Below are 22633 nucleotides of genomic sequence, written 5' to 3' on the forward strand. Positions count from 1 at the left end.
TCAGAAAATAAGCCAGAAATCAGGTATAATAATAAAAATTACCTTTGAAAACTCTTAAGGTGGTCAGCATGGAACCCCATGTATTACCTCAGTAGGTTAAGATGCTATAACAAGTAGACCTCAGTGATTCAGTGGCTTAAGGAACAAGATGTCTCATATGTCACAGTTGTGTCACCGGTGGTGTGTTTCAGGTCAGTGGAAGGCTCCGCCCCCTGCAGTCATTTAGGGCCCCAGCCAACAGTGGCTCTGCCACCTTTGTGTGGCTTTCAAGACCCTGCTGGTCACCACTAGAAAGGGGGAGTGCCAGGCCGCTCTTCCACAGGGAGGCCCGGAATTGCACTAGCATGTCCACCCGTGAGAGCTCGCACGGCCACACCTGGGCAACGTAGTCCCTGGCTGCGTGGTGACCCCTCCCTGCAGGAGGGGGTGGGTGTGGGGGAGCAGCTCGTGCCTCCTCTGCCCCCCAGCGCCATCGCTCATTATGACCCCCCCACTGCTTTTCTCCAGCTAGCTCCCTCAACTGAGCACAAGAAGAGTAGCTGGCTTGGGCTTCCCTGGTGGCGCAGTGGTTGAGAGTCCGTCTGCCGATGCAGGGGACACGGGTTCGTGCCCCGGTCCGGGAAGATCCCACATGCCGTGGAGTGGCTGGGCCCGTGAGCCATGGCCGCTGGGCCTGCGCGTCCGGAGCCTGTGCTCCGCAACGGGGGAGGCCACAACAGTGAGAGACCCGCACACCGCAAAAAAAAAAAAAAGAAAAAAGAGTAGCTGGCTTGAGTTTCAGTGCCTCAATGTATGAAGAAAAACAGTAGATCTGTAAACATTAGTGTTATCCTCAGCTCAGCAAGAAGATCACAGGCTACTCAGAGGAGAACATAGAACATAGGCTGGTTCACACGGCTGCCCGTCTCAACTCACCCAGGGCTCTTGACCCACACTGAGCGGAAGACTCTCATTCATTCTCTCTGCCTGTGTCTGTCTCTCCCTTGCTGCAAGTACATGCAGTTTAAATTCCTATAAATTAAAAGGATATGTAATGTATCTGCACTGTTTTATTTATTTATTTATTTATTTATTTATTTATCTATCTATTTATCTACTTATCTATTTGTTTATCTATCTATTTATCTATCTATCTATCTATTTATTTATGCATGCATGCATGCTGCGCTGTGCAGCTTCTAGGATCTTAGTTCCCCGACCAGGGATCGAACCTGGGACCTCGGCAGTGAGAGCGCAGAGTCCTAACCACCAGACCGCCAGGGAATTCCCTGCACTGTTTTTTCCATCAATTATTTCCTAAGCCTAAAAAAGTAGCCCCTGTCCCCTCTCTGTCCTGTATCTCATGTGAACCCTAAACTGAGACTAACAGCCCTGAACTGAGTTCCAGAGTTTCCCCCTGAATCACAAGTGGAATCCAGTTTTTTTGGAATTGCCCATCTGAATCAGAGCATTCGTGGTACATTTTCTGAAAGCTGGGCACCCGGGTGTTAATCCCAGACTGAGTTTCCTCCCAGGAGATATTAAGGTGGGTTTGATGTTTTGATGTCAGAAGAAGACTGGGGCAGGATTTACCCCCTGAGGCCAGGTGGGATACAGATTCAGCTCCTGCCCGGGGGGGCAGGGGTCCCTCCCCACGCAGCCCATTCAGCTCTGGGTGGTGTTCCCTCAGTGACCAGGACCGCACAGCCTCCACAGCCAGCCCAACCGGTGCCCTCATCAACGACCGGCTCCAGGAGCTGGTGAAGCTTTTCAGGGAGCGGACGGAGAAGGTGAAGGAGAAGCTCATCGACCCTGATGTCAGCTCTGATGAAGAGAGCCCCACGCCCTGTGAGTCCAGAGCTGGGGCTGGGCCACCTGACCAGGGGTGGGGTGGGGCCCCTTAAGGCCCCTGTCAATTCTTGGGGAGGGTGGCCCCAAGGAAACGGTTGGGGAGCTTGAGAGAAGCCCAGATCTCCATTCTCTGGAATTTGAGGTCCTTTATGTACAAGTTTAGCTACGTGTCCAGGGGAGGAAAGAATGTCAAGGTTCTGACCGGTGGCCCAGTTGTACTTGGCTCTCCCTCCCACGGGGCAAGTTCCCTGTTGACCTTCTGCCCCTTTCCCACTGGCGGGCAGGTGGTCCACCCTGGGATGTAGCTCATGGCCTTGCACTTAGATGGTGTCCATAACCCACTCTGGAACTACACAGTCTTATTTTTCAGAGGCTTCCATTGCAATATTCTTATGGGGTTACCTGAAAGTTTCCTGCTTTCAAAGTGCCAGGAGGAAATAAGAACCATGCTTTCTCGCCAGGGAGGTTTTCTAGGTCTTTTCAAAGGAGGGTTGTGCCTTAGAACTCATGGTGCCAACAGTGGACCTAGCAAAGCCTGACTTCACACTCCTAAAGCTGGAAACATAGCCATATTAAACCTGTAACAGCCAATTTCCAGGTCACCAACAACATCACCATAGATGCACAGGAAAACTGTGATCCCATTTGGTGTCTTGTTTTAGAGATGAGACAGCTGAGATTTCTGCTCTGAAAAACCTAGAACAATGTTTTCCTGACTTCTGGCCCTGGGTGGTGGAAGTTCTGGGTACCAATGCCCCTAGCCCTCCAGAGAAACCAAGGGGTCCAGGCACAGACACACAAGCACACACTCAACGGAAACATCCAACTTGCCCAGAAACACCTCATTTTAGGGAGTTCCTGAGAAGCAGTCCCAGACTGGTAGCTGTAAGAGTTCCGGGCAGGTGCCCAGGTCGCTGTTAAGGAGGATGTCTGTGGTTTGCTGCAGGAGAGCATACAGAGCTTGTAGCAGGTTATGGGGTGGTGCCAGGGTCCCCTCAGCTTCAGTTCCAGAGTCTGCAGTTGGGAGCCTTCCCTTTTTTTTGTTTTAATTAATTAATTAATTTATTTATTTTTGGCTGCATTGGGTCTTTGTTGCTGCGTGCGGGCTTTCTCTAGTTGTGGCGAGCAGGGGCTACCCTCCGTTGCAGTGCATGGGCTTCTCATTACGGTGACTTCTCTTGTTGCAGAGCACGGGCTCCAGGTGTATGGGTTTCAGTAGTTGTGGCGCACGGGCTTCAGTAGTTGTGGTTCGCAGGCTCTATAGTGCAGGCTCAGTAGTTGTGGCGCACAGGCTTAGTTGCTCTGCAGTGTGTGGGATCTTCCCGGACTGGGGCTCGAACCTGTGTCCCCTGCACTGGCAGGTGGATTCTTAACCACTGCACCACCAGGGGAGTCCTGCGAGCCTTCTCTTTGCATCCTCTACCCGAGCCTCAGGGCTGGGTGAGAGGGTCACAGTGTCATCCCATAGCCCCAGCCAAGAAAGCCCCAGAACCGGCCCTGGATGTGAAGCCAGCTGAAGCGGGGCAGGTGGAGGAGGAACACTATTGTGAAATGCTCTGCTGCAAGTTCAAACGCCGCCCCTGGAAGAAGTACCAGTTTCCTCAGAGCATCGACCCGCTGACCAGTGAGTCCTGGGAAGGCGGTGGGCATTGCCACATGTCACATGAGAGGGCAGGAGAATGGGAGGGGGTGGGGGCACTGCAAGGGCGGGCCCCAAACAAACAAAGTCCCTGAACTGGGAACATAAGATCATACCCATCTTAACAGACAAGCAAACTAAGGTACAGAGAAGTTAACTGGCCTAAAGACACAACTAGTCAGTGGCAGACTTGGGACTCCTGACTCTTGGCCAAGTCTTTTTTCTACTCTGCTCTTCCTGGCTCCTTCCCAGAGCTGCTGCTCTGAGCAGAAAAGGGGGAAAGTTCTTCCAACATCTAAAGTGAAGTCCCTCTCACTTGCCTTTTAGCCCATTTTGTATTCTTCAGGAATAACAACGTTTCATATGTGCACCACACTTTACAGTTTACAAAGGATCTCCCTGCCTTCTTTATCTGACTTCTCCTTATGACTTCTCTGAGGAGGACAGGACAGGTGCCAGAGAGGGACTTTCCTAAGGACACACAACAAGTCATTTGTGGGGCAGGACTTCAACCCTGGTGTCCGTTGGTCCTTTAAAATGCCCAGGTGGGGGTGGTTAGGACTGGAGGTCCAGTGGTTACGACTCTGCGCTTCTACTACAGGGGGCATGGGTTTGATCGCCGGTCGGGGAACTAAGATCCCACAAGCTGCCCAGTGCGGTCAAAAAAATTAAAAAAAAAAAAAGTGATAAAATGCCCAGGTGACCTACAGTATCCATCCATCCATGCACTTGTCCATCTGTGTATCTGTCCATCTTCTATGCATTATTTACTATTGTGTATTTACAAAGGCAGGAAATACATTTTTGGAAAAATTTCAACAAGAATGAGAGCACAAGTGTTTTCTGGTTAGCTGTCTATTAACTAGTAATGACCCCATATCCCATATCCCCTACTCAGAGTACTCAATTTGTTAGGGCCTAGCCGTGATTTATTTTTATATCAAAGATAGTTTTACATGCCCCCCCCCCCAATTACAGAAGGGCTGCATATAGTGCTTGTAGGAAAGTGCAGACAGACAAGTGGGAAGAAGAAAGCCCCACCCTCATCCCATGGCGAGGAGCCCTTCTCTGGCCGACGTTCTAGCATATTCCTGCCCCCTCCCACCCCTGCAGACCTGACGTACATCCTGTGGCTGTTCTTCGTGGTGCTGGCCTGGAACTGGAACTGTTGGCTGATTCCCGTGCGCTGGGCTTTCCCCTACCAGATGCCGGACAACATCCATCTCTGGCTGCTGATGGATTACCTGTGTGACCTCATCTACCTCCTGGACATCACCCTGTTCCAGCTGCGTCTGCAGTTTGTCAGAGGCGGGGACATCATTGTGAGTCACAGACAGGTTGCGGGGGGTGGCTGGGAGCAGACCCTGCAGCCAGAGCATTCATGGGGCTGACCCCTGATGCTGGGACGGACCAGAAGCTAAATGAACAAGGAAGTCTCAGGACGTCCACCCATGCTTATTCAACAGCATCATTGCTTGTTTCACACATCTTTGATACATTCAAATTACACACATCAAGTCTTGCTCATGGGTGAAATGGTTCCTGGACCACCTGATGGAATGAGAGATGAAGAAGTGGCCTAGAGAATGGCCTTCAGAACAGGCAGACCTGGTTCAAATCTCGGCTCAACCAGGACAACTGTGTCACTTCTTGGAGCCTCAGTTTCCTCATCTGTAAAATGGGGATAGTAATCACTCCCACCTCATACCATTGCTGTGAGGATCTATGGAGGTGATGTATGCAGAATGCTCAGCACAGGTATCTGCTGACAATCAACATTTCCTGAAACACTACCCAGACCAGTTTGGGACCCTGTGTTCTAGTGCACTTATTAGGGAGAAAACCTAAGTCCTGATTGTGACTTGGCAGAGTTCCCATCTCCCTGTGCATGTCACTTTTCAAAATCCAATGCTGGCAGAGCCTGCTCCACTGTGTGCAGACAAGTTGAGTTTGAGCCTCTAAAACAATTTAGAGGAAAAAGAATTCCCTAAGCAACGTCTTCCCTGGTCTGATCAGAGCAGTGGCCAGCTCCTCAGTGAATAAGGTTGCAAATGGTCCAGGTAAGAGAGAATAAGCTCAATGTCCCTGCTTTCCATCCAAGAGGTCGGAATTGAGCTGAGTGACCTTGGACAACCTCCCCCCTCCCCCACCATGCCACCCCCAGGAGCTTGACCCTCCCTATCTGTAGACTGTGAGGCTTTCATTGAAGCTCTGCTGGTCCATTCTGCTACACATCCATGGGGCTGTTACTTCAATAGGAAGGTGGAGGTTGTGCGGGGATTTCCATCGCTGCTCCCGTGGGGTCAGGGATTAAGCTCTCAGGCCATTTCACAGTCAGTATTCCATTTTATTCCAGACAGACAAAAAGGAGATGCGCAACAATTATCTGAAATCTCAGCGCTTTAAGGTGTGTGCCAGGGATCTTGGGAGGTGGTGCCTCTGGGGTCCCTGGGTGCTTTGGGGCCGATGTGGCGTGGTTCCTGCCAGGACCAGCACGGGCTGGAGCTCGTTGGTAGGATGCCTCCTGCCCTAAGTTTAGCCCCTCCAGGGGCATTCTGACCTCACCTTTCCATTGAAGGCGGAGACCCCTTCCTCTCACCCCCTCCCACACCCCTGGGAGTTACATGCTGCTTTCTGTACTGTGGTGTCCTGCTGGGGTTTCAGATGGATATGCTCTGCCTCTTGCCCTTGGACTTTCTCTACTTGAAATTCGGTGTGAACCCCCTGCTGCGCTTGCCCCGCTGTTTGAAGGTAAGACCATCCAAGGCCTTCAGCTCCTCCGTGCTCTGCACCTGCAGTGGCATCTTAATGTCTGGCCTGAGCAGCACTGGGGAGCAGGAGGCATCTGGGAAGGGTGGCCCCGAGGGGAGATGGGAAATTCCTTACAATTGTTAGCGCTTCTTAGTTGTGCTGTGTGTTAGATATTGTTCTGGAGGCTTTACAAGTGCCTACTCCTCAACAGCATGAGATGAGTGTTGTTAGTACCAGAATTTCACAAATGAGATGCCTGAGGCACAGAGAGGTTACGTAACTTGCCCAAGGTCACACAGGTAGGAAGGAGTAGCGTCTGGATTTGAACCCAGGCAGCCTGTTTCCACTGTCTCTGCTTTCAGTTACTATAGAGATTCAACAGAGAGACTTCTGCTTTACGATGGTCTTCACCTAAAAGATGGAGGAACAGAGGCTTGGAAAGCTTGGGTGACTTGCCCAAGGTCACAGGAGCCAGGAAGTGCCCAGGATGGATTTGAACATGCAGCCCGACACCTGTTTCATCATTAGTTGTTGTCATTATAGTGTCGCTACAACCATTCCTCCTGTCACCGGGGCAGAGCCAGTGTCTCAGTGAGCGTGACACAGTGTAGAGTGGAGACCTGGCAACGTCCTTTAATGTGACCAGAGTGGACAGCTAGTCAGAGCACTCAGGATCCCCCAAATGGATTTTTCTGGCAGACCAAGTAAATTCATCTTTCTCCTTACATAATACCTGATGCTTCTTCCCCAAAATGGTAATGAGGGAATTGACAAAAGAGGCAAACACAATAACCTTAATAACTTGGAGAAATAGGGCAGAGAAAAGCTGGAAGAATGCAAGTACCTCGATGAAAAGAAAGCATATCTGGAATTGAGCATGAAAGCTGCTTCTGAGCTTCCTGGCTGCCCAGAGGAAGAGGGAAACTGGAAGTGGCACCAGTCTTATTTGACACATGCCAGCCTTCCAGGGGCGGCAGAGGTTGCTTTAGAGCCATACGTCAGAGTGAGGAGGGTTGGATCCACCGCCCAAGTTTTACCCCAAATACAGAGGCTGGCTCCATATCTTGGTCCACGTGGTTGTAGTGAACGTAACTCAAGCACCTAACATCTAGCAGGACTCAGAGGATGCAACTCTTTGGGTCCAAGGTGAGGATCCAAGTCCGTGGTCCTTCTTCATCCAATGCAAACTCCAGGTGGAAATTAGAATGAACACCTGGATGATAGCTAGCATGGCCCACAGGGAATCTTCATCAGTGTTATTTTCAAAGGTCAAACAACATGTGTGCAGAGATCTAGAGGCAAGTGTAACATTGTGGAAAGAGCTTGCAGTTCTGAGTGTGATCTGGCTTCGAACCCTGGCTCTGTCACTTACCAGCTGTGTGTTTTGGGCAAGTTCCTGAACTCCCCTGCATGCCGGTTTCCTCTCTGTGAAAGGAGAAGGATAATACATGTAAATAAGTGCTAAGGTAAAGTATAAAGTGCAGTCATACAAGGGGCTCAGTAATGGGCAGTTATCTTACACTTTTATTATTATAAATAAGCCTTTCGAGGAGATCAGCGAGCAGCTGTTTCTTTATATAATTGTTGTCTTTATAAGTAAACCTTGAAAACAGGGTCCTTAACCTGGGATGCATGTACCTTAAAAGTTTCATGATACGATTTGGAAGGTCTAGGAGTCCCCTGAAGTTATACACAAACTGTGACAACAGGATTATATGTAATTTCCAAGGAAGAGGGCCCAGGGTTTCCATCAGATTCAGAAATGGAGTTTCTGGCCCCCCATTCCTCAAAGGGCTAAGGACCTCTGATTTTGAATGTTCACTCTCCAACCCCCTCCCACCGGGGGTCTGCAGAAAGAACCCTCAGTCTTGGCAGCTGTGGGGAATGGTCCGGGAGGTGAGGGCAGCGGGCCGCCCCTGATGCCTTGCTCTTTCTCCCAGTACATGGCCTTCTTCGAGTTTAACAACCGCCTGGAATCCATCCTCAAAAAAGCCTACATTTACAGGTGAGACACCCCCCCCACACACACACACACACACACGTGCGCACACATGCACGTACACACATGCCCCAGGACATTTGCAGCAAGAACGGAGCAAGGCATTCTCTACCCCCATCACTTCCCCTTTCGGCTCCCCTGGCCCCCAGGCCCCCTCGCCACTGTACTCTCACCGGAAGCCGGGCCTCTTCCTGGACCTTCTGTGAAGGGATGTTTGTTTTTTAGAGAACCAGGAATGTCCCGTTTCCCCCAATTGTGAGGAGGGCTCACGTAGGTTGACATGCACGGCTCCCCTGCATTTCCAGGGAGCTGGGCCTCAGTTTAGTCTCAGCTCAGGAAACTGACCCCCCTAACTGCTCAAACACGGGGGTAGTGGCTGTATGGATACAGTGGGCCATCTTGCAGATGTCCAAGCTTGGGACCCAGGCCCAGCCAGGCCACGCTTGGGGACGGGGCTCCTCTCCCCACCTCTCATGGAGGGTGTCCATCTCCTCTGTATGCATGTGTCCCTTCTTTGCCCCCCACCCCGATGCATCCCCCACTCAGCTCTTCCTGGAATTGTCCGCACATGTAGCTCTGTGCCTATTCCAGCCCCCAGTCTTGACAACTTTCTGTTCAAGTATCACCATTCCTAACCAGCACAGTCTCAACAGAGCAGCCAGTTGGCCCAGTCCAGCCACTGGTTCCCATCGGTCAAATGTCCGTCGCACCAGACAGCTGGGCAGGGCCGTGCAGCTCCGACAGGGAGGGCTCTGAGGTGGGCTTTGGGAAGGGTGAAGACTAGCTTGTTCCCTGCAGTTCTGACCCCCGGGGTGATATGTCATTGCCACCCTTTCTGCTACTGTGTTCATGCCTTTCCTTCTTTTGCAGGGTTATCAGGACCACAGCCTACCTGCTCTACACTTTACATGTGAACTCATGTCTGTATTACTGGGCTTCAGCCTATGAGGGCCTTGGCTCCACTCACTGGGTTTACGATGGCATGGGAAACAGGTGAGCCGCAGTCTTCCTCCTGGGTCTTAATAATTCACGGTACCGAGACTCCCAGAAAGGAGTCCCACTGCCGCCTTGTTGCCGAGGCCACCTTGCTCCCAAAGAATCATTGTCATGATAAGGTTCAAGGGCCAAGTCTCCACGTCCTCACTAATCTAACATTTTCTGAGCGCCTGCCATGTGCCAGGCAAAAGGGGGCAGACATGAACAAGACCTGCTAGAAAGATCCTTTCAGCATCCCAAAGTCTACTGAGTTGGCCAATTCACAGCACGTGAGTGTCCACTCCTCCACCCTGTGGGCACGGCTGTGCAGGAAGAAGGCCAGGAAATACTGCTCAACATGCTCCCTGGGCATTGCTAGCCGTGGAGGAGCTGGCAAACAAGGAGGAATCTACTTGCTGGTCCAGAGAGCTGCCACACATAGAGGTCCATGCTCAAATGTTGATGACGGTGACAATGATAGTAATACAAATAATATCAGGCATTGGAGAAGGCTTATACAGACCAGCCCTGTTCTAAGCACTTCACATAGTATCTCACTTAATTCTCCCAACAATCACACAAGACAGGAACCATCAGCATCCCCATTTTACAGATGAGGTAACAGACGTGAAGTGACTTCCCCAGATCACACAGAGAGCTGGGATTTGAATCCAGACAGCACGGCTACAGAGTCTTACCTGTGGTACCATCTGCCCAGTGCCCTGGGTTGGGGGAGGGAGGCATGGGATGAAAAGTTAAGTTTGAGCTTGGCCTGGGTAGGTGGAGGGAAGGGGCAGAGAATCCCGGGGGGAGGGAACAGCAGGAAGAAAGGTGTGGAGTTGCGAAATAGTGGAGTCAAGGAGCCAGCGGTCCTCTGTCGCTGGAGGGGGCAGGGTGTGTGGAAGGATCCAGAGAGGGAGGCGGGGCCGGGTTGCCAAGCAGCCTCCCACCTGAGCCAATACAGAAGCCACTGGCTGCCCCGGGCTGCCGAGTACAGTACTTGAAGTGCAAGGGCCACTGAGATACGCTGCAGCTGTAGAGAACACACAGGTTTTGGATTAGTGTCTTATTACTAATTTTTAAAACATTGGTTACATGTGGATATGATATTTAATTTTGATATTTTGGGTTAACTGAAATACATTATTGAAATAAATTTCACCTCTTTTTACTTTTCAAAAATGTGGTTGCTCAAAATTTTAAATTACATATGTGGATCACATCATATTTTTATTGGATAGAGCTGCCCTAGGCAAAACCAGCAAAAGTCTCTTTTTTACTGTTCATATACATATATATATTCTGATTATAAAAGAAAGATCAGGAACATACTCTATTTCTTTGAGTCTAAGGTGCAGTTAATTATGATACATTATTGAGTCAATATAGCTTTTTGGGAAAAAAGGAAATATTACACTAAACGGATATATGGATTATAAGATAATCCTTATATTAGAAATGTGAAAATGTGAGAAGAACTGTCACCAACAAGGAAATGGAATAAGATAATATTGTACATATTTTTCCATCAGTAAATTTTTAAAAACCATGATACTAATGCCCCCCCACGCCGAGAGACCACCATTTATTTACCATTTCCTTGTCATTGGCTCCATAAGTTGTCTCCAGTTTCTTCATAATGACACGTGATGCTGCAGGGAGTGTCTGTGTTTAGGAATCTTTATCTTCTGGTCTGACAGTTTCCTCATAATAAATTCCCACAGAGGGATGGCAGGGCCAAGGGTATGAACATTTTATGAAGTGTTTAAAAAAATTATTATTTTTATTAATAGACTATTTTTTTAGAGCAGTTTTAGGTTTACAGAAAAGTGGATGGGAGAGTACAGAGAGTTCCCGTATGCCACCTCATTTCTGAGGCTTGGTTGGTTATCGAAAGCTGCCCATTTACACTCTCACCACTTGCCTTTCAAAGCCTTTTAAGCAGGAGAATGACAGGACCCCGGGGAATCCCAGAAAGATGATTTTCCCAATGATGGCTGATGGGAGGATGGATGGGGAGGACAGGCAGGAAGCAGACAGATGAACTGGTTAGGGGTTAGGGCCCTGTCCGTGAGGGCAAAAAAAAAAAAAAAAAAAGAAAAGGTCAAGAGAGGGTTTGTGTGATAACGAGGATGGAGGGCAGTGTGGGAAGGAGACACAAGCACTTAGGGTCAAGGTCAGGGATGAGCCTGGAGATTTAGAAACAGGAATCCGGAGGTCACTCCTGGTGCTGCCGCCTGCTAGCAGTGGGCAGGTCACTTCGTTTCTCTGAGCCTCAGTTTCCTGATCTGCCCAATGGGTCTGATAATAGGAGCCCCACACCTTGAAGAGGTAACTGTGAGTACTGGGTGCCTCTGAGTCACCGATCCCGTGCCAGGTCACAGCCGGCACTCGGTCAGCTGTGGTGACAAAGAGGCGGAGGAAGAGTTCAGGCCCAGGGGGTCAGTGAGTCCCCTCAGGCAGGCCCTGCCTCGCCGTGGGCTGTGCCCACTAGTGACACAAAATGCTCAGTCCAGCTGTCAACACTTTCACCTCCTCCACGTGCTTGTTTCCAGTTGGCGCTAGAACAGGCCACTTGTGTCCAAGGTGGCTTCTCTCTAGAGTGATTGTTGGTCCAGAAAGTCCCTTCTCAGTACAGATGCCCCAACCTTGGCCCCAGTGGCCACAGCTGTCGCCCTCTGCGATGGGCCTGTGGCCTGAGGGGAGCTCACCTAGGGAGTCACAGGGTCCAGGGCAACCAGGCAGGTGGGGGGAAACCTGCCATCTGCTGTGGGGTGGAGTGTGTCGGGGATGGGGTCGGGGCCCAGCATGCCTACATCACCACTGGCCCCGCTCCCTCTTCCCCGTGGCTGAACCCACCCATAGCCCTGCTCCTGAGCCCATGACTAGACCATTCATTCACTCATTTATTCATTCATTCATCCCCTCACAAGGGGGCATAGGGAGGACTCGAAGACATTCTATGCAAAGGGAAGAACAGAAGCTATTCATTAAATCTTGCTCTGTGGCCTTGGGTAAGGCCCTTACCCTTTCTGAGACTCAATTTTCTCATCTATAAAATGGGGGTAGGATTACACTCAGATTTCTCGTGAGGAATAAATAAACAAGTATATAACATGTCCAGCCTGTGCCTGGACAGGAGTCAGTGACCTCACTTCCTAGCTATGGCCATTCTTAGGGGGAAGCCGGCACACCAGGAAAGGGTTCCTAACCAGGGGTCCAGAGATTTAAGGGGGTCACAACCACCCCCTGAAATTGGAACTAAATTTTGGGAACATGCTGGCTTTTCTAAGGAGAAGCTTCCTAATAACTTTTGTTAGCTTTTCGAAGGGGTTTGTGTCCCAACAGGCTAAAAACCCACGTCCTGGAGCTGGGCCTGGCATCTATCACAGGTAGGCCTGGGAGGAATGGCAGGCAGGGCAGGGGAGGACAGGGCCAACCATCCGGGACTTCCCTCTGCATGGCCCTGGGGAGTTCTCACTGCTCCGTAGTGGAGAGGCACACTTTTCTGGCAGCATTACCCTTTTCGAAATGGAATCCTGTAGGGAACCCCAGGATATGCAAAAGTACAAGTAGTGAAGGAGAATTCCTGTAGAAATCCAACATCATCCATAATAATAACTTTCAAAATAGTGACCATTTCTTGAGTACCTGCTATAGGCCAGGGAGCTTAAGGACCTAAGTTCCTATATATTAATATTTGGTTTCTTCATCCTGCTCTGCTTTGGCCTAGTCTGGGGCAGCATGCAGGGGTCCCTACAGACCCAGTGGCATGGAAGACTTGGGAGGCCCTTAAGATGTGCCATCCATGCCAGTGGCTGACTTCTGCAGCCAGTAAGGGTTTAGGGGAAAGCAGGAGCTGTGTGGATATCACTCATCTTCTACTGGTGGCCCAGTGGCACCCAGAGCCCAGGCAGTGCCCAGGAAGCACCCAGGCAGCGCCCAGCTCAGTCCTCCTAAAGGCTGCTCAGCACGCCCTCTGGTGGCCAGGACTGGTATGATGGGGATTGACAGGGCAGGCCTGTCTCATGATTCTGAGATTTTTCTTGCACCAGGTGGTAATGAGGGGACAGGAGGCCCAGAGCCCTGCCCCAGGCCTCGCAGCTATTCAGAGGTAGAGCCCCCCCACTGCCCCAACTCCCCAGCAACCTCTGCTTCCCCACCCCCCAGTGCTGATTGCACGTTGACTTGCCTGTCCCCACTAGACAGTGAACTTCTTGAGGACATAGGTGAGTCTGTTGTTCCCCACTGCTGGCACCAGTGACAGTGAAGGCTCTGATAGCTGACGTTTACTGAGAGCCCACTGTGTGCCAGGCGCTCTTTTGCACCTCATGATCGCCCTGTGAAGGATGCTCTATTGCCATGTCCCTTTCAGGGGAAGGACAGTGAGGCTTGGCTAGATGAGTAACTTGTCCAGGTTATGCAGCTAGAAAGTAGCAGAGCTGGGTTTGAGCCCAGGCGGTCCAGCTCCAGAGCCCATGCTCAAAGCATGGTGCTGTATAAATAGCTGGTGAACAGAGCCCAGGGGAGGACAAACGTGGGGTCATTCTTGGACCAGATGATTGGCCAGCTGGATGATGTTCTCCATTTCCCAGTAGAGCAGGGACCCTGGAAACATGGGTGTATCAGGACACTGGAGCCAGGGCAGGCTCTGGGCAATTCCTGTGCCCTGGTGGGAGGACAGGAAGCACAGGAAAGCCTGCTGAGACTGCCCTGGCTTTAGGCCCTGCTGACCTCAACCTTGCTGACAGGAGGGCACGGTCTGAAGGTATGAACATAAGCACCTTGGTAACTAAATCCCTTTAAATAGCTATAAAGATTTTAGTTCTGTGTTGTTTAAGATATTGTAAAAGCTTAAGTTTATTTTTGTAGGACTTAATGGCTAAAAATTAGAACATAGCAATGGGGCTGCTCTGTTGGAGTAATGTACACTTGTAATTATAAATAAACATGCAAAACTTTAAAACAAAAAAAAAAAAGGGAGGGACTCTCACTGCTTTGTGATAATTACACAAGCGCAGGCATTTCCTATGCCTTTTACCACACAGTAGGGCCCCACCACCCATACCTCCCTTTCCGATGATTCATGAGCTTGTGTCAAAGGCTTACTGATGGTGGGCGCTAGCTCAGAGAAGCAGATGACATCTGGTTTCCAGTCTGAGCTCTGGAACTTGCCAGCTGGTGACCATGGGTGTTCCCTTTCCCTCTGCAGCCCTCAATTTCACTATCTGGTTACTGGACAGGCAAGGGGGAGGGTCAGAAAAGGTGATCCTCCAGATATCTTCCACTTTTGAGCTTGTTCTTAAACCTCATGATGGGATAGCAAAGGAAAGACTGTGGACATTGAAAACATATTGAGGGAAACTGAGGGATCCCAGGCATCAGGAGCCAGAAAACCCTGGTTTATCCTCCTGCCAAGTCTTCTAAGCAATCTCCGGAAGCCTCAGTTTCCACATCCGTAAATGGGGATGACAACATGTCTCTGCAGGGTTGGGGCAGAGCCACACCAAAACCACACAGTACCTGAGCATATGCTCTACAAGCGGCACAGGGCTCTGAAGCTGGGAGAGGGTTTTTTCTTTTTCCTTTTTTTTTTTTTCGGTTTTGTTTGTTTGTTTGCACTTATGAGCTGTAAAGCTTTTTCTCTTTTGTACAGTGTACACGTATCCAAGCCAGGCTGCCCAGGATCGACAGGGCGGGGCCTGTGATGACTGAGGTCCCCTTCCTCTTCTCTCCCTAGTTACATTCGCTGTTACTACTGGGCTGTGAAGACCCTCATCACCATCGGCGGCCTGCCCGACCCCAAGACGCTCTTTGAAATTGTCTTCCAGGGTCTGAACTATTTCACAGGTGTCTTCGCTTTCTCCGTGATGATCGGACAGGTAGCTGGGTCACTAGTCTGTTCCAAACCACCTGCCTGAACGGCCCTTTGCCCTCTTGCTGCTGCCAGAAGCATCACCATCTGTGCCCGTTCCTTTCAGACTAGGCCCAGGAAACAGCAGTGGGCCGAGAGTTAGGAGCCTGGAGCTCTGGGACCCGCTGAGTGAAGGGGTGGTGATGGAGGTGTAGGTCCCATTTCCTCTCTGAGGTTGCTTCCCATTTGAAATGTCAGTCCTTTGGGACAGCTGGAGAGTTGGGCTGAATGGCTTTCTGCAGGGGCTGAGGATTTGGGCTGTTCCCTTGGAGAGAAGCCCCCGGTGGATTCTAATGTACTGGGGGTGAGGCTCATACTGTAGTCAGTGCCTGAGGCAACCACCAGGGGTCCTCAGAGTTACCTTTGAGGGGCTCTGCTCTAAGGAGCAGCACTCCTGGTTCATATTTCCTCGGGGCGGGGCGGGGCGGGAGGGTGGCGTGTGGTGTCAAAGTGACCTCTGGCACCAAGGGGCCACGTTGTACCAGAATCAGCCCAGCCCAGGAGGGCCTTCCCTCCTTGTGTGGCCCCAGAGACCTGAGGCCACGGGAGGGGGCCAGCAGCCTCGCTCCTCCACGTGCAGCATCGTTGGAAAACCTGTGTGTGGACATGGGATTCCCTTTCTCCTGATCACCCCCCAGCCCCGCAGGCACATACCCCTGGCCTGTGTTAAGTAAATGTGCCCACAACACACGTCCCCAGAGCCCGGCCCCGCTCTGACCCAGTGGCTCCCCTGACCACCCTCCTTACCCCCAGATGAGAGACGTGGTGGGGGCCGCTACTGCGGGAGAGACCTACTACCGCAGCTGTATGGACAGCACAGTGAAGTACATGAACTTATACAAGATCCCCAGGTCCGTGCAGAACCGGGTCAAGACCTGGTATGAGTACACCTGGCACTCCCAAGGCATGCTGGGTAAGACCACGCCCCCTCCCCACTCCCCTCTCCGCCCCAACCCAGCTGTCACCAGCTCCCCCAGCCCGACCCCTGCCTTCCTGGGCCCTGGCCTCATCCCGTGTCCCTGAGGCCCCAACATTTAAGTGAGAGCGGCCTGGGGAGGCCTTGGGCGGTGCCCAAGTTAAGCCATCAGGAGACCCCTGAAGACTTGAAGGGCTTGTCTTCCGAATGCCGCCCCCCACCTTGAAATGCATCTCCATTCGAAGATGGAAGTACAGTTGGAACCAGGAGGGAAGGAAGACTCTGTCTCTGTTTCTCTCTCCTCTCTTCCTCTTCATATACATCCATATATATAATACATATTTTGTAAATTTTAAAAAATTCTTTTTCAGATTATTTTCCATTAGAGTTTACTATAATATATTTTTTTAAATTTTTTGATGTTATACTTTGCTTCTGAAATTGGCTAAAACAATGCATTTTCATTCACTGCTGTTTCTGCTTTCTTGTCAATGATGAGGTGTGCTCCGTTATTCTTGCAAAGTGGGAGAATCTTAACTGTAAACTGTTTCCAAATACAGTGAAGTTTTCACAGATTCTAAATGGAATCCTTAGTGAAATTTGAATAGGTTAATTACATGTTAATTGACTTTATTTTTTTCCTGTTTCCTTTTTATTTTGGGGAGCTAGTAATTTTGTTTTCAGAGCCTAGACATCGTTTTGGAGGGCTCTGAAAAGCTTATGGACCACTGGCACTGTGCCTAGAGTCTCCCAAGGCCCTCAGAAAAATGAAAGGGCCCCCCAAGGCTTCTGTGGGGTTCACTCTGGTCTCAAAGAAGCCACACTTGAGGCCCACGGTCTCCTGAGTTGGGGGGTGTTGGCAAGTCTGTGGACAAAGCACATGACTACAGTTTCCAAGCCATGTTCATTTCCACTGCCTCATTCTGTTCTAGTGACAGCCTTGTGACTTTTCACAGGGGCACATGTTAAGGACCAGAGAGGGCTCTGACCTGCCCAGGGTTGCACAGACCCAGCACTTGAGCCCTAAGCTAATTGTGGTGCAGTGGACAGAGCATGGGGCTGGGGCCCCGTGGTACATTTCTGTCTCCAGTTACCGACCTTCACTCTGTTCCAGGCTCTCAGCTGCGCACCATAGACCCCATGGTGGGCAGACATACTGCTCTCCCAGGATAGGTTCTGAAGTCACAGGACCTGGGTGGGGTCCTGATTCCATTCCCCTGGGCTGCATGGACATGGGCAAGTCACTGCCCTCCGGAGTCTCCCTGTCCTTGTCTGTAAAGTGGGTTATAGTGGGCACTTCTTGAGATGCTGGGAGGATTTAATGAAATCATCTTGGTAAAGCACTCTGTAAAACTGCCTGGCACATAGTAAGTGCTCCATATACTTTATTTCTTGCTAATGTTGTTCTTATAATGTGAGTGGAGAAGACAGATCATTGGCAAACAATTGCAGTAAAGGGTGTGATATGTGCTATGGCACAGGGACTGATAACATAATAGCTAGGTGGGAGGATGTCAAGGGAAGGCTTCCTGGAGGAGGTGACATGAGTGCTGGGTTCTGCAGAATGAGTAGGGTTAGCCAGGAAGGTGAAGGGGGTTGTTCCCAGTAGAGGGAACGGCATTGGCAAAGACCTAGAGGCAGAGAGGGTAACCTCCCAATCTAGAGTGGTTCCAGGTGGTAGAGGAATGGTGTGCCTGGGGTCCCTGCCAGTGTGGTATGGACGGGCCCTGTGTGTGTGAAGGAGGGGTCCGGCTGTGCCTCTGAACCTTGCAGGGTCTCATTTGCAGACGAGTCAGAGCTGATGGTGCAGCTTCCAGATAAGATGCAGCTGGACCTCGCCATCGATGTGAACTATGACATCGTCAGCAAAGTGGCGCTCTTCCAGGTATGGCCCACCCAGTGTCCCCACCCTCAGGACTCTGGAAGGTCCAGAGCCCATACCTTCCTCTAAACGGCTCCTTTCCCCTCCTCTCGGGACCAGGGCTGTGACCGGCAGATGATCTTCGACATGCTGAAGAAGCTTCGCTCTGTTGTCTACCTGCCCAACGACTACGTGTGCAAGAAGGTGAATGGCCCAGGGCAGCCTCAAGGCAGTTGGGGATTCACAGCCACCGCCTGTTGCAGCTGGGCTGGAGTGGGGGCCTATGAAGGCACAGCGGGGGGAGTGGAATTGCCAGGAGGGGAGGAGGGTGGTGAGCTGACCCCAGGGTTCCTGGCTTGTTTGGCACGAGGAGGCTCTGTCCAGCTCTAGGCACTGAACTCAGATGCGCCTCAGGCCTTGCTCCCTCTTCCTGGGACCATGGGGGCCAGGACGAGGAGCCCCACTTTATTATACAAGAGGAAAGTGAGGAGCATAAGGAGGGACAGGGTCTTGACTGTGTAGATGGACCTGCTTCCAGGGTCTTGGTCTTCCTGTCAGGAAAATGGGACTGGAGGAGGGGTAGGATAGGTCAGAGGTTGCAAACTAATGGTCCTTGCATAGGAGCCAGCCCACAGATGTTTCATGGGGGTTTTTTTCCTTCTTTTTTTTTGGCCTAATCTAAAAATAAAAGTTTGAATTAGTCTCCAACCTTTAAAAGTTGGAAGGTTTCGGGAATTCCCTGGAGGTCCAGTGGTTAGGACTTGGTGCTTTCACTGCCGTGACCTGGGTTCAGTCCTTGGTTAGGGAACTAGGATCCTGCAAACTGCGTAGCATTGCCAAAAAAAACTGGAAGGTTTCACATAAAAATCCAGATTTCCAGCTGAAAACAGAAAATCGGCTAGCATTGAGCCCCACTTTCCCAAATAGCCAGAATCATGTGGAGTGGAGAAGGGGCTGGCCCTGAAGGGGATGTCGTCCTCTCCTGATGTCACAGGTCCCACCACTCTCCACTGCCCCACAGGCTCCCTTCTCTCCTTTACATCATCCACCTCATCCTGGGACTCATTTGAGTTTGAATGCCAGGGCTAGACAGTGTCTAAGGCCCCTTCTGCTCCCATTTTTTGGGATTCAAGGTGAGACCTAGGTCACTTGGTGAGTGAGTGGTCAGGGTGGAGGAGCTTAGTGTGTATACAAGGGTGAAAACATTGCCCAAGAACCCCCTGTGAGACTCAGGAACCCCCAGCCCCAGAAGGGCCCCATCTCCAAGTTTTATGCTGCATAACAGTGAAGTTTCTGGAAGCAAAGAGCTGGGGGAATAGGGACAAGGGTATGGCTGAGAATTTAAAGCTGCAGCCTTAGCGGCCAAGAGAAGTTTGGGAACAATAGAATGATTTGTCTGACATTGGAGCCACTTCCTAGCTGTGCAGCCTTGGGGAAGTGGCTTGCCCTCTCTGAGCCTGACTCTTTTCATGGGTAAGTAGGGATATTGATAGTATCTCCCTCATGGGGTGATTGTGAGAATTGAAGTAGATATGCATAGGGAGTTTGGCACCATGGCTGGCACAGAGTCGGTGCCATTGCTGTTGCTAATATCCTTGTGGGTGATGTAGACTTTACCTCTGATGAGGAAAAATGAATCAGATTGTTGGGAAGTTTGCCGTGGAAGCTGTAGTGAACGCTTGGTGAACATGTGTAAATGGCGCCCTCTGCTGACAGATTTGGCGCTGTGACAATCTCGCTGAGACAACCCGAGGCCACCCCAGGACCACCCCTGGGCGGGTCAGTGAGATGAGGGTGAGCTCTGCAGCCCCTCACACTTCAGCCCCATGTCAAATTGGACACTGAAACGGGAACGAGACTTTCTTCCTTTTTGTTAAGAAGGCCATGCATGTGCCCCTCACACTTCAGCCCCATGTCAAATTGGACACTGAAACGGGAACGAGACTTTCTTCCTTTTTGTTAAGAAGGCCATGCATGTGTGAGATGCCCAGGGAATATTTGTCAAATGAATCAAAAGCGTAAGCCAAATCAAAAGCGTAAGCCACTTACCAGTCTTTGGTCTCTCTCCCTTTACACACACCAGGTGTGGCCGATAGGTATCAGGCCAGGGCACCAGTCTGTAAAGGCATGAGGATTGGAAGGTGCTGGCAGACTGGGTATTTCTGATTCTAGTCCGAAGCAAAGCTATTCATTCATTCGTTCATTTGGTTTAATTTGTGATTAAGACCATTGTATCAGTCTGCTAGGGCTGCCATAACAGAGTACCACAAATGGAATGGCTTAAATGACAGAACTGTATTGTCTCGCAATTCTGGAGGCTAGAAGTCCGAGATCCAGGTGTCAGTGGGGTAGGTTCCTTCTGAGGACAGTGAGCAAAGGACCTGCTCCAGGCTTCTCTCCTGGCTTGTAGATGACTGCCTTCTCCCTGTGCCTCTTCACATTGTCTTCCCTCTACGCCTGTCTCTGTGCCCAAATGCCCCTTTATAAGGACACCAATCCTATTAGATTAGGGGCTCACCCAACTGCCGTATGATCTCATCTTCTTTTAACTAATTACATCTGTAATGACCCTATTTCCAAATAAGGTTACATTCTGAGGAGCCGGGGGTTAGGATTTCAACATATGAATGGGAGTTCATAACAACCATGAACTCTGGGTTCATGGAACCAGACTGCCTGTTTTCAAATCCCGGCTCGGCTTTGCTTAACTGTGTGACCTTGGGCAGAGTTCCTACCGCAAGGGGCAAGGGGCTGTTGAGGACTAAGCAGGCTCAGTCACATAAAGCACTTAGAGCAGCGCCTGGCCCAGAAAAGCGTTCGGTAATGCTGGACATTCCTATTAACGCTGTTATCATTCCTATTCAGTAAGCAAATGCCACCCAAGCTCCTGATAGGATATGGGGGAGGCGCAGGTATCAGCTGACTGTATGAACCTCTGTGAGCTTTTCCATGCCTCTGGGCCCTCCATGGGTATGTACCACTACACCTGGGCCTCGTTATCTAGCATTTTCCATCACACCACTAACTCCCCACCGTAATCCTGCGATCTACACGTGGGGAGACTGAGACCCCGGAGGGGAAGTGACTATCTCTACACCACATACCAAGTCGGTAGGAGGGCTCTATCCCAGCCCAGGTTCCTCTGCACTGTGCCACCGGCGCCTGGGCCCAGCCCTGCTGCTTCTGTGGCTGCTTTTGGTGATGACAGAGGGACTCGCCCCCTTCTCTGTTTCAGGGGGAGATAGGCCGGGAGATGTACATCATCCAAGCAGGGCAGGTGCAGGTTTTGGGTGGCCCGGATGGGAAGTCCGTACTGGTGACGCTGAAAACTGGATCTGTGTTTGGAGAAATAAGGTCAGAACGGGGTGAAAATAAGGTCAGAAGGGGACCTCGGCAAAGGCTGGGGAAGGGAGGGATGGCCAGTGGGTGGGACCACGTCCTCAAGGGCCCTTCGGTGGGTCTGAGGAAACCGCTATGCATGCAGCACTGGCACCTGCTGACATATGCAAGGTGGGCCCGGCTCTCACCCGTGTGAGGCCATCGTGATGCTCCAGGCAGGGGTGAAAATGAAGACGCTAGTGTGATCAAAACTGCAGCCTCCTAAGGGTCTCACCTCCCTCCCTTCTCTGCCCCAGCTTGCTGGCTGTTGGGGGCGGGAACCGGCGCACGGCTAACGTGATAGCCCACGGGTTTGCCAACCTCTTCATTCTGGATAAGAAGGACCTGAATGAAATTTTGGTGCATTATCCTGAGTCTCAGAAGTTGCTCCGGAAGAAGGCCAGGTACATTTTATTTTTAATAAAAGAAATCCATATATACTTTAGTGTGTATTTCTTAAGGACTCAGACTTTCTCTTACATAACTGTAGTACCTTTCTCAAAATCACGAAATTCAATATTGAAGCGATACTTATCTCATCCCTAATCCATAGTCAAATTTTGTTAATCGTCCCAATAGTGTCTTTTATAGCTTTTCTTTTCTTCTTTTCCATTCCTGGATCCCCCACTGCATGATGTTGCTATTTTAGTCTTTTGATCTGGGATCAAAGTTCCTCACCTTTTCCTATCTTCAATGATTTTGATTTCTCTGAAGAGGACAGGCCAGTTATTCTATAGAATGTTCCTCCATTTAAGTTTATGTGTTTTCTCATCATTACCTTCAGGTTCTGCATTTTGGGCAGGAATTACTCAGAAGTGATGTTGTGTCCTTCTCAGTACAGTGTACTGAGAGGCTGCTTTCTCCCTATTCTGATGAGTTTTGACTCTGATCACTTGGTTAAAGTTTCCACACTCTCAAGTTCCTATTTTTCCCTTTGAAATTAATAAGTAATGAATGGCGAGTCACCTTGAGATGATGTAGATTTCCTGTTCCTTATCTCACTTTACTTTCAGCCTCCACTGAAGGTTCCTTGCAATGACTGCCATGACGGTTGCAAAATGGTGATCTTCTGACCCTGTCATGCTTTTTACATTTATTAGCTAGCAATGTACTGTAAGGGAGAACTTTCTTTTCTGTCCCATTTATTTGATGTTTCATTTATCTATTTATGATGGTATGGATTTGCTGTATTCCAGGAATATCCTGTTACAATCATCATTTTCATGCTGAAATTGTTCCACATTGGCCACTGGACACCTCTTTAGGCTGGATATAGTGAACTTCTGTTACATCCCTGTTATATTTTAGCACTCTTTTGCTTATAGGCACAATAAGATGCCGTAGACTCATCTTATACTTTCCCTGCTGCA

General features: G+C 50.3%; 1 protein-coding gene across 1 annotated transcript in view; it reads left to right on the forward strand.

Moving 5' to 3' along the window:
• CNGB1 (cyclic nucleotide gated channel subunit beta 1) overlaps window positions 1-21592 on the forward strand; it is a 57374-nt gene extending 35782 nt beyond the window's left edge. The window contains exons 19-30 of the mRNA XM_082607388.1: window positions 1670-1827; window positions 3299-3454; window positions 4583-4791; window positions 5826-5876; window positions 6134-6220; window positions 8161-8225; window positions 9090-9212; window positions 14935-15076; window positions 15862-16021; window positions 17812-17909; window positions 18006-18089; window positions 21121-21592. Of these exons, the coding sequence (XP_082463514.1) occupies window positions 1670-1827; window positions 3299-3454; window positions 4583-4791; window positions 5826-5876; window positions 6134-6220; window positions 8161-8225; window positions 9090-9212; window positions 14935-15076; window positions 15862-16021; window positions 17812-17909; window positions 18006-18089; window positions 21121-21420 (1633 nt within the window). The 3' untranslated portion in view covers window positions 21421-21592. The remainder of the gene's footprint in view (window positions 1-1669; window positions 1828-3298; window positions 3455-4582; window positions 4792-5825; window positions 5877-6133; window positions 6221-8160; window positions 8226-9089; window positions 9213-14934; window positions 15077-15861; window positions 16022-17811; window positions 17910-18005; window positions 18090-21120) is intronic.
• The last annotated feature ends 1041 nt before the right edge of the window (window positions 21593-22633 follow it).

Source organism: Mesoplodon mirus (assembly GCF_964341445.2).
Source record: "Mesoplodon mirus genome assembly, chromosome: 19".
Lineage (NCBI taxonomy): Eukaryota > Metazoa > Chordata > Mammalia > Artiodactyla > Ziphiidae > Mesoplodon > Mesoplodon mirus.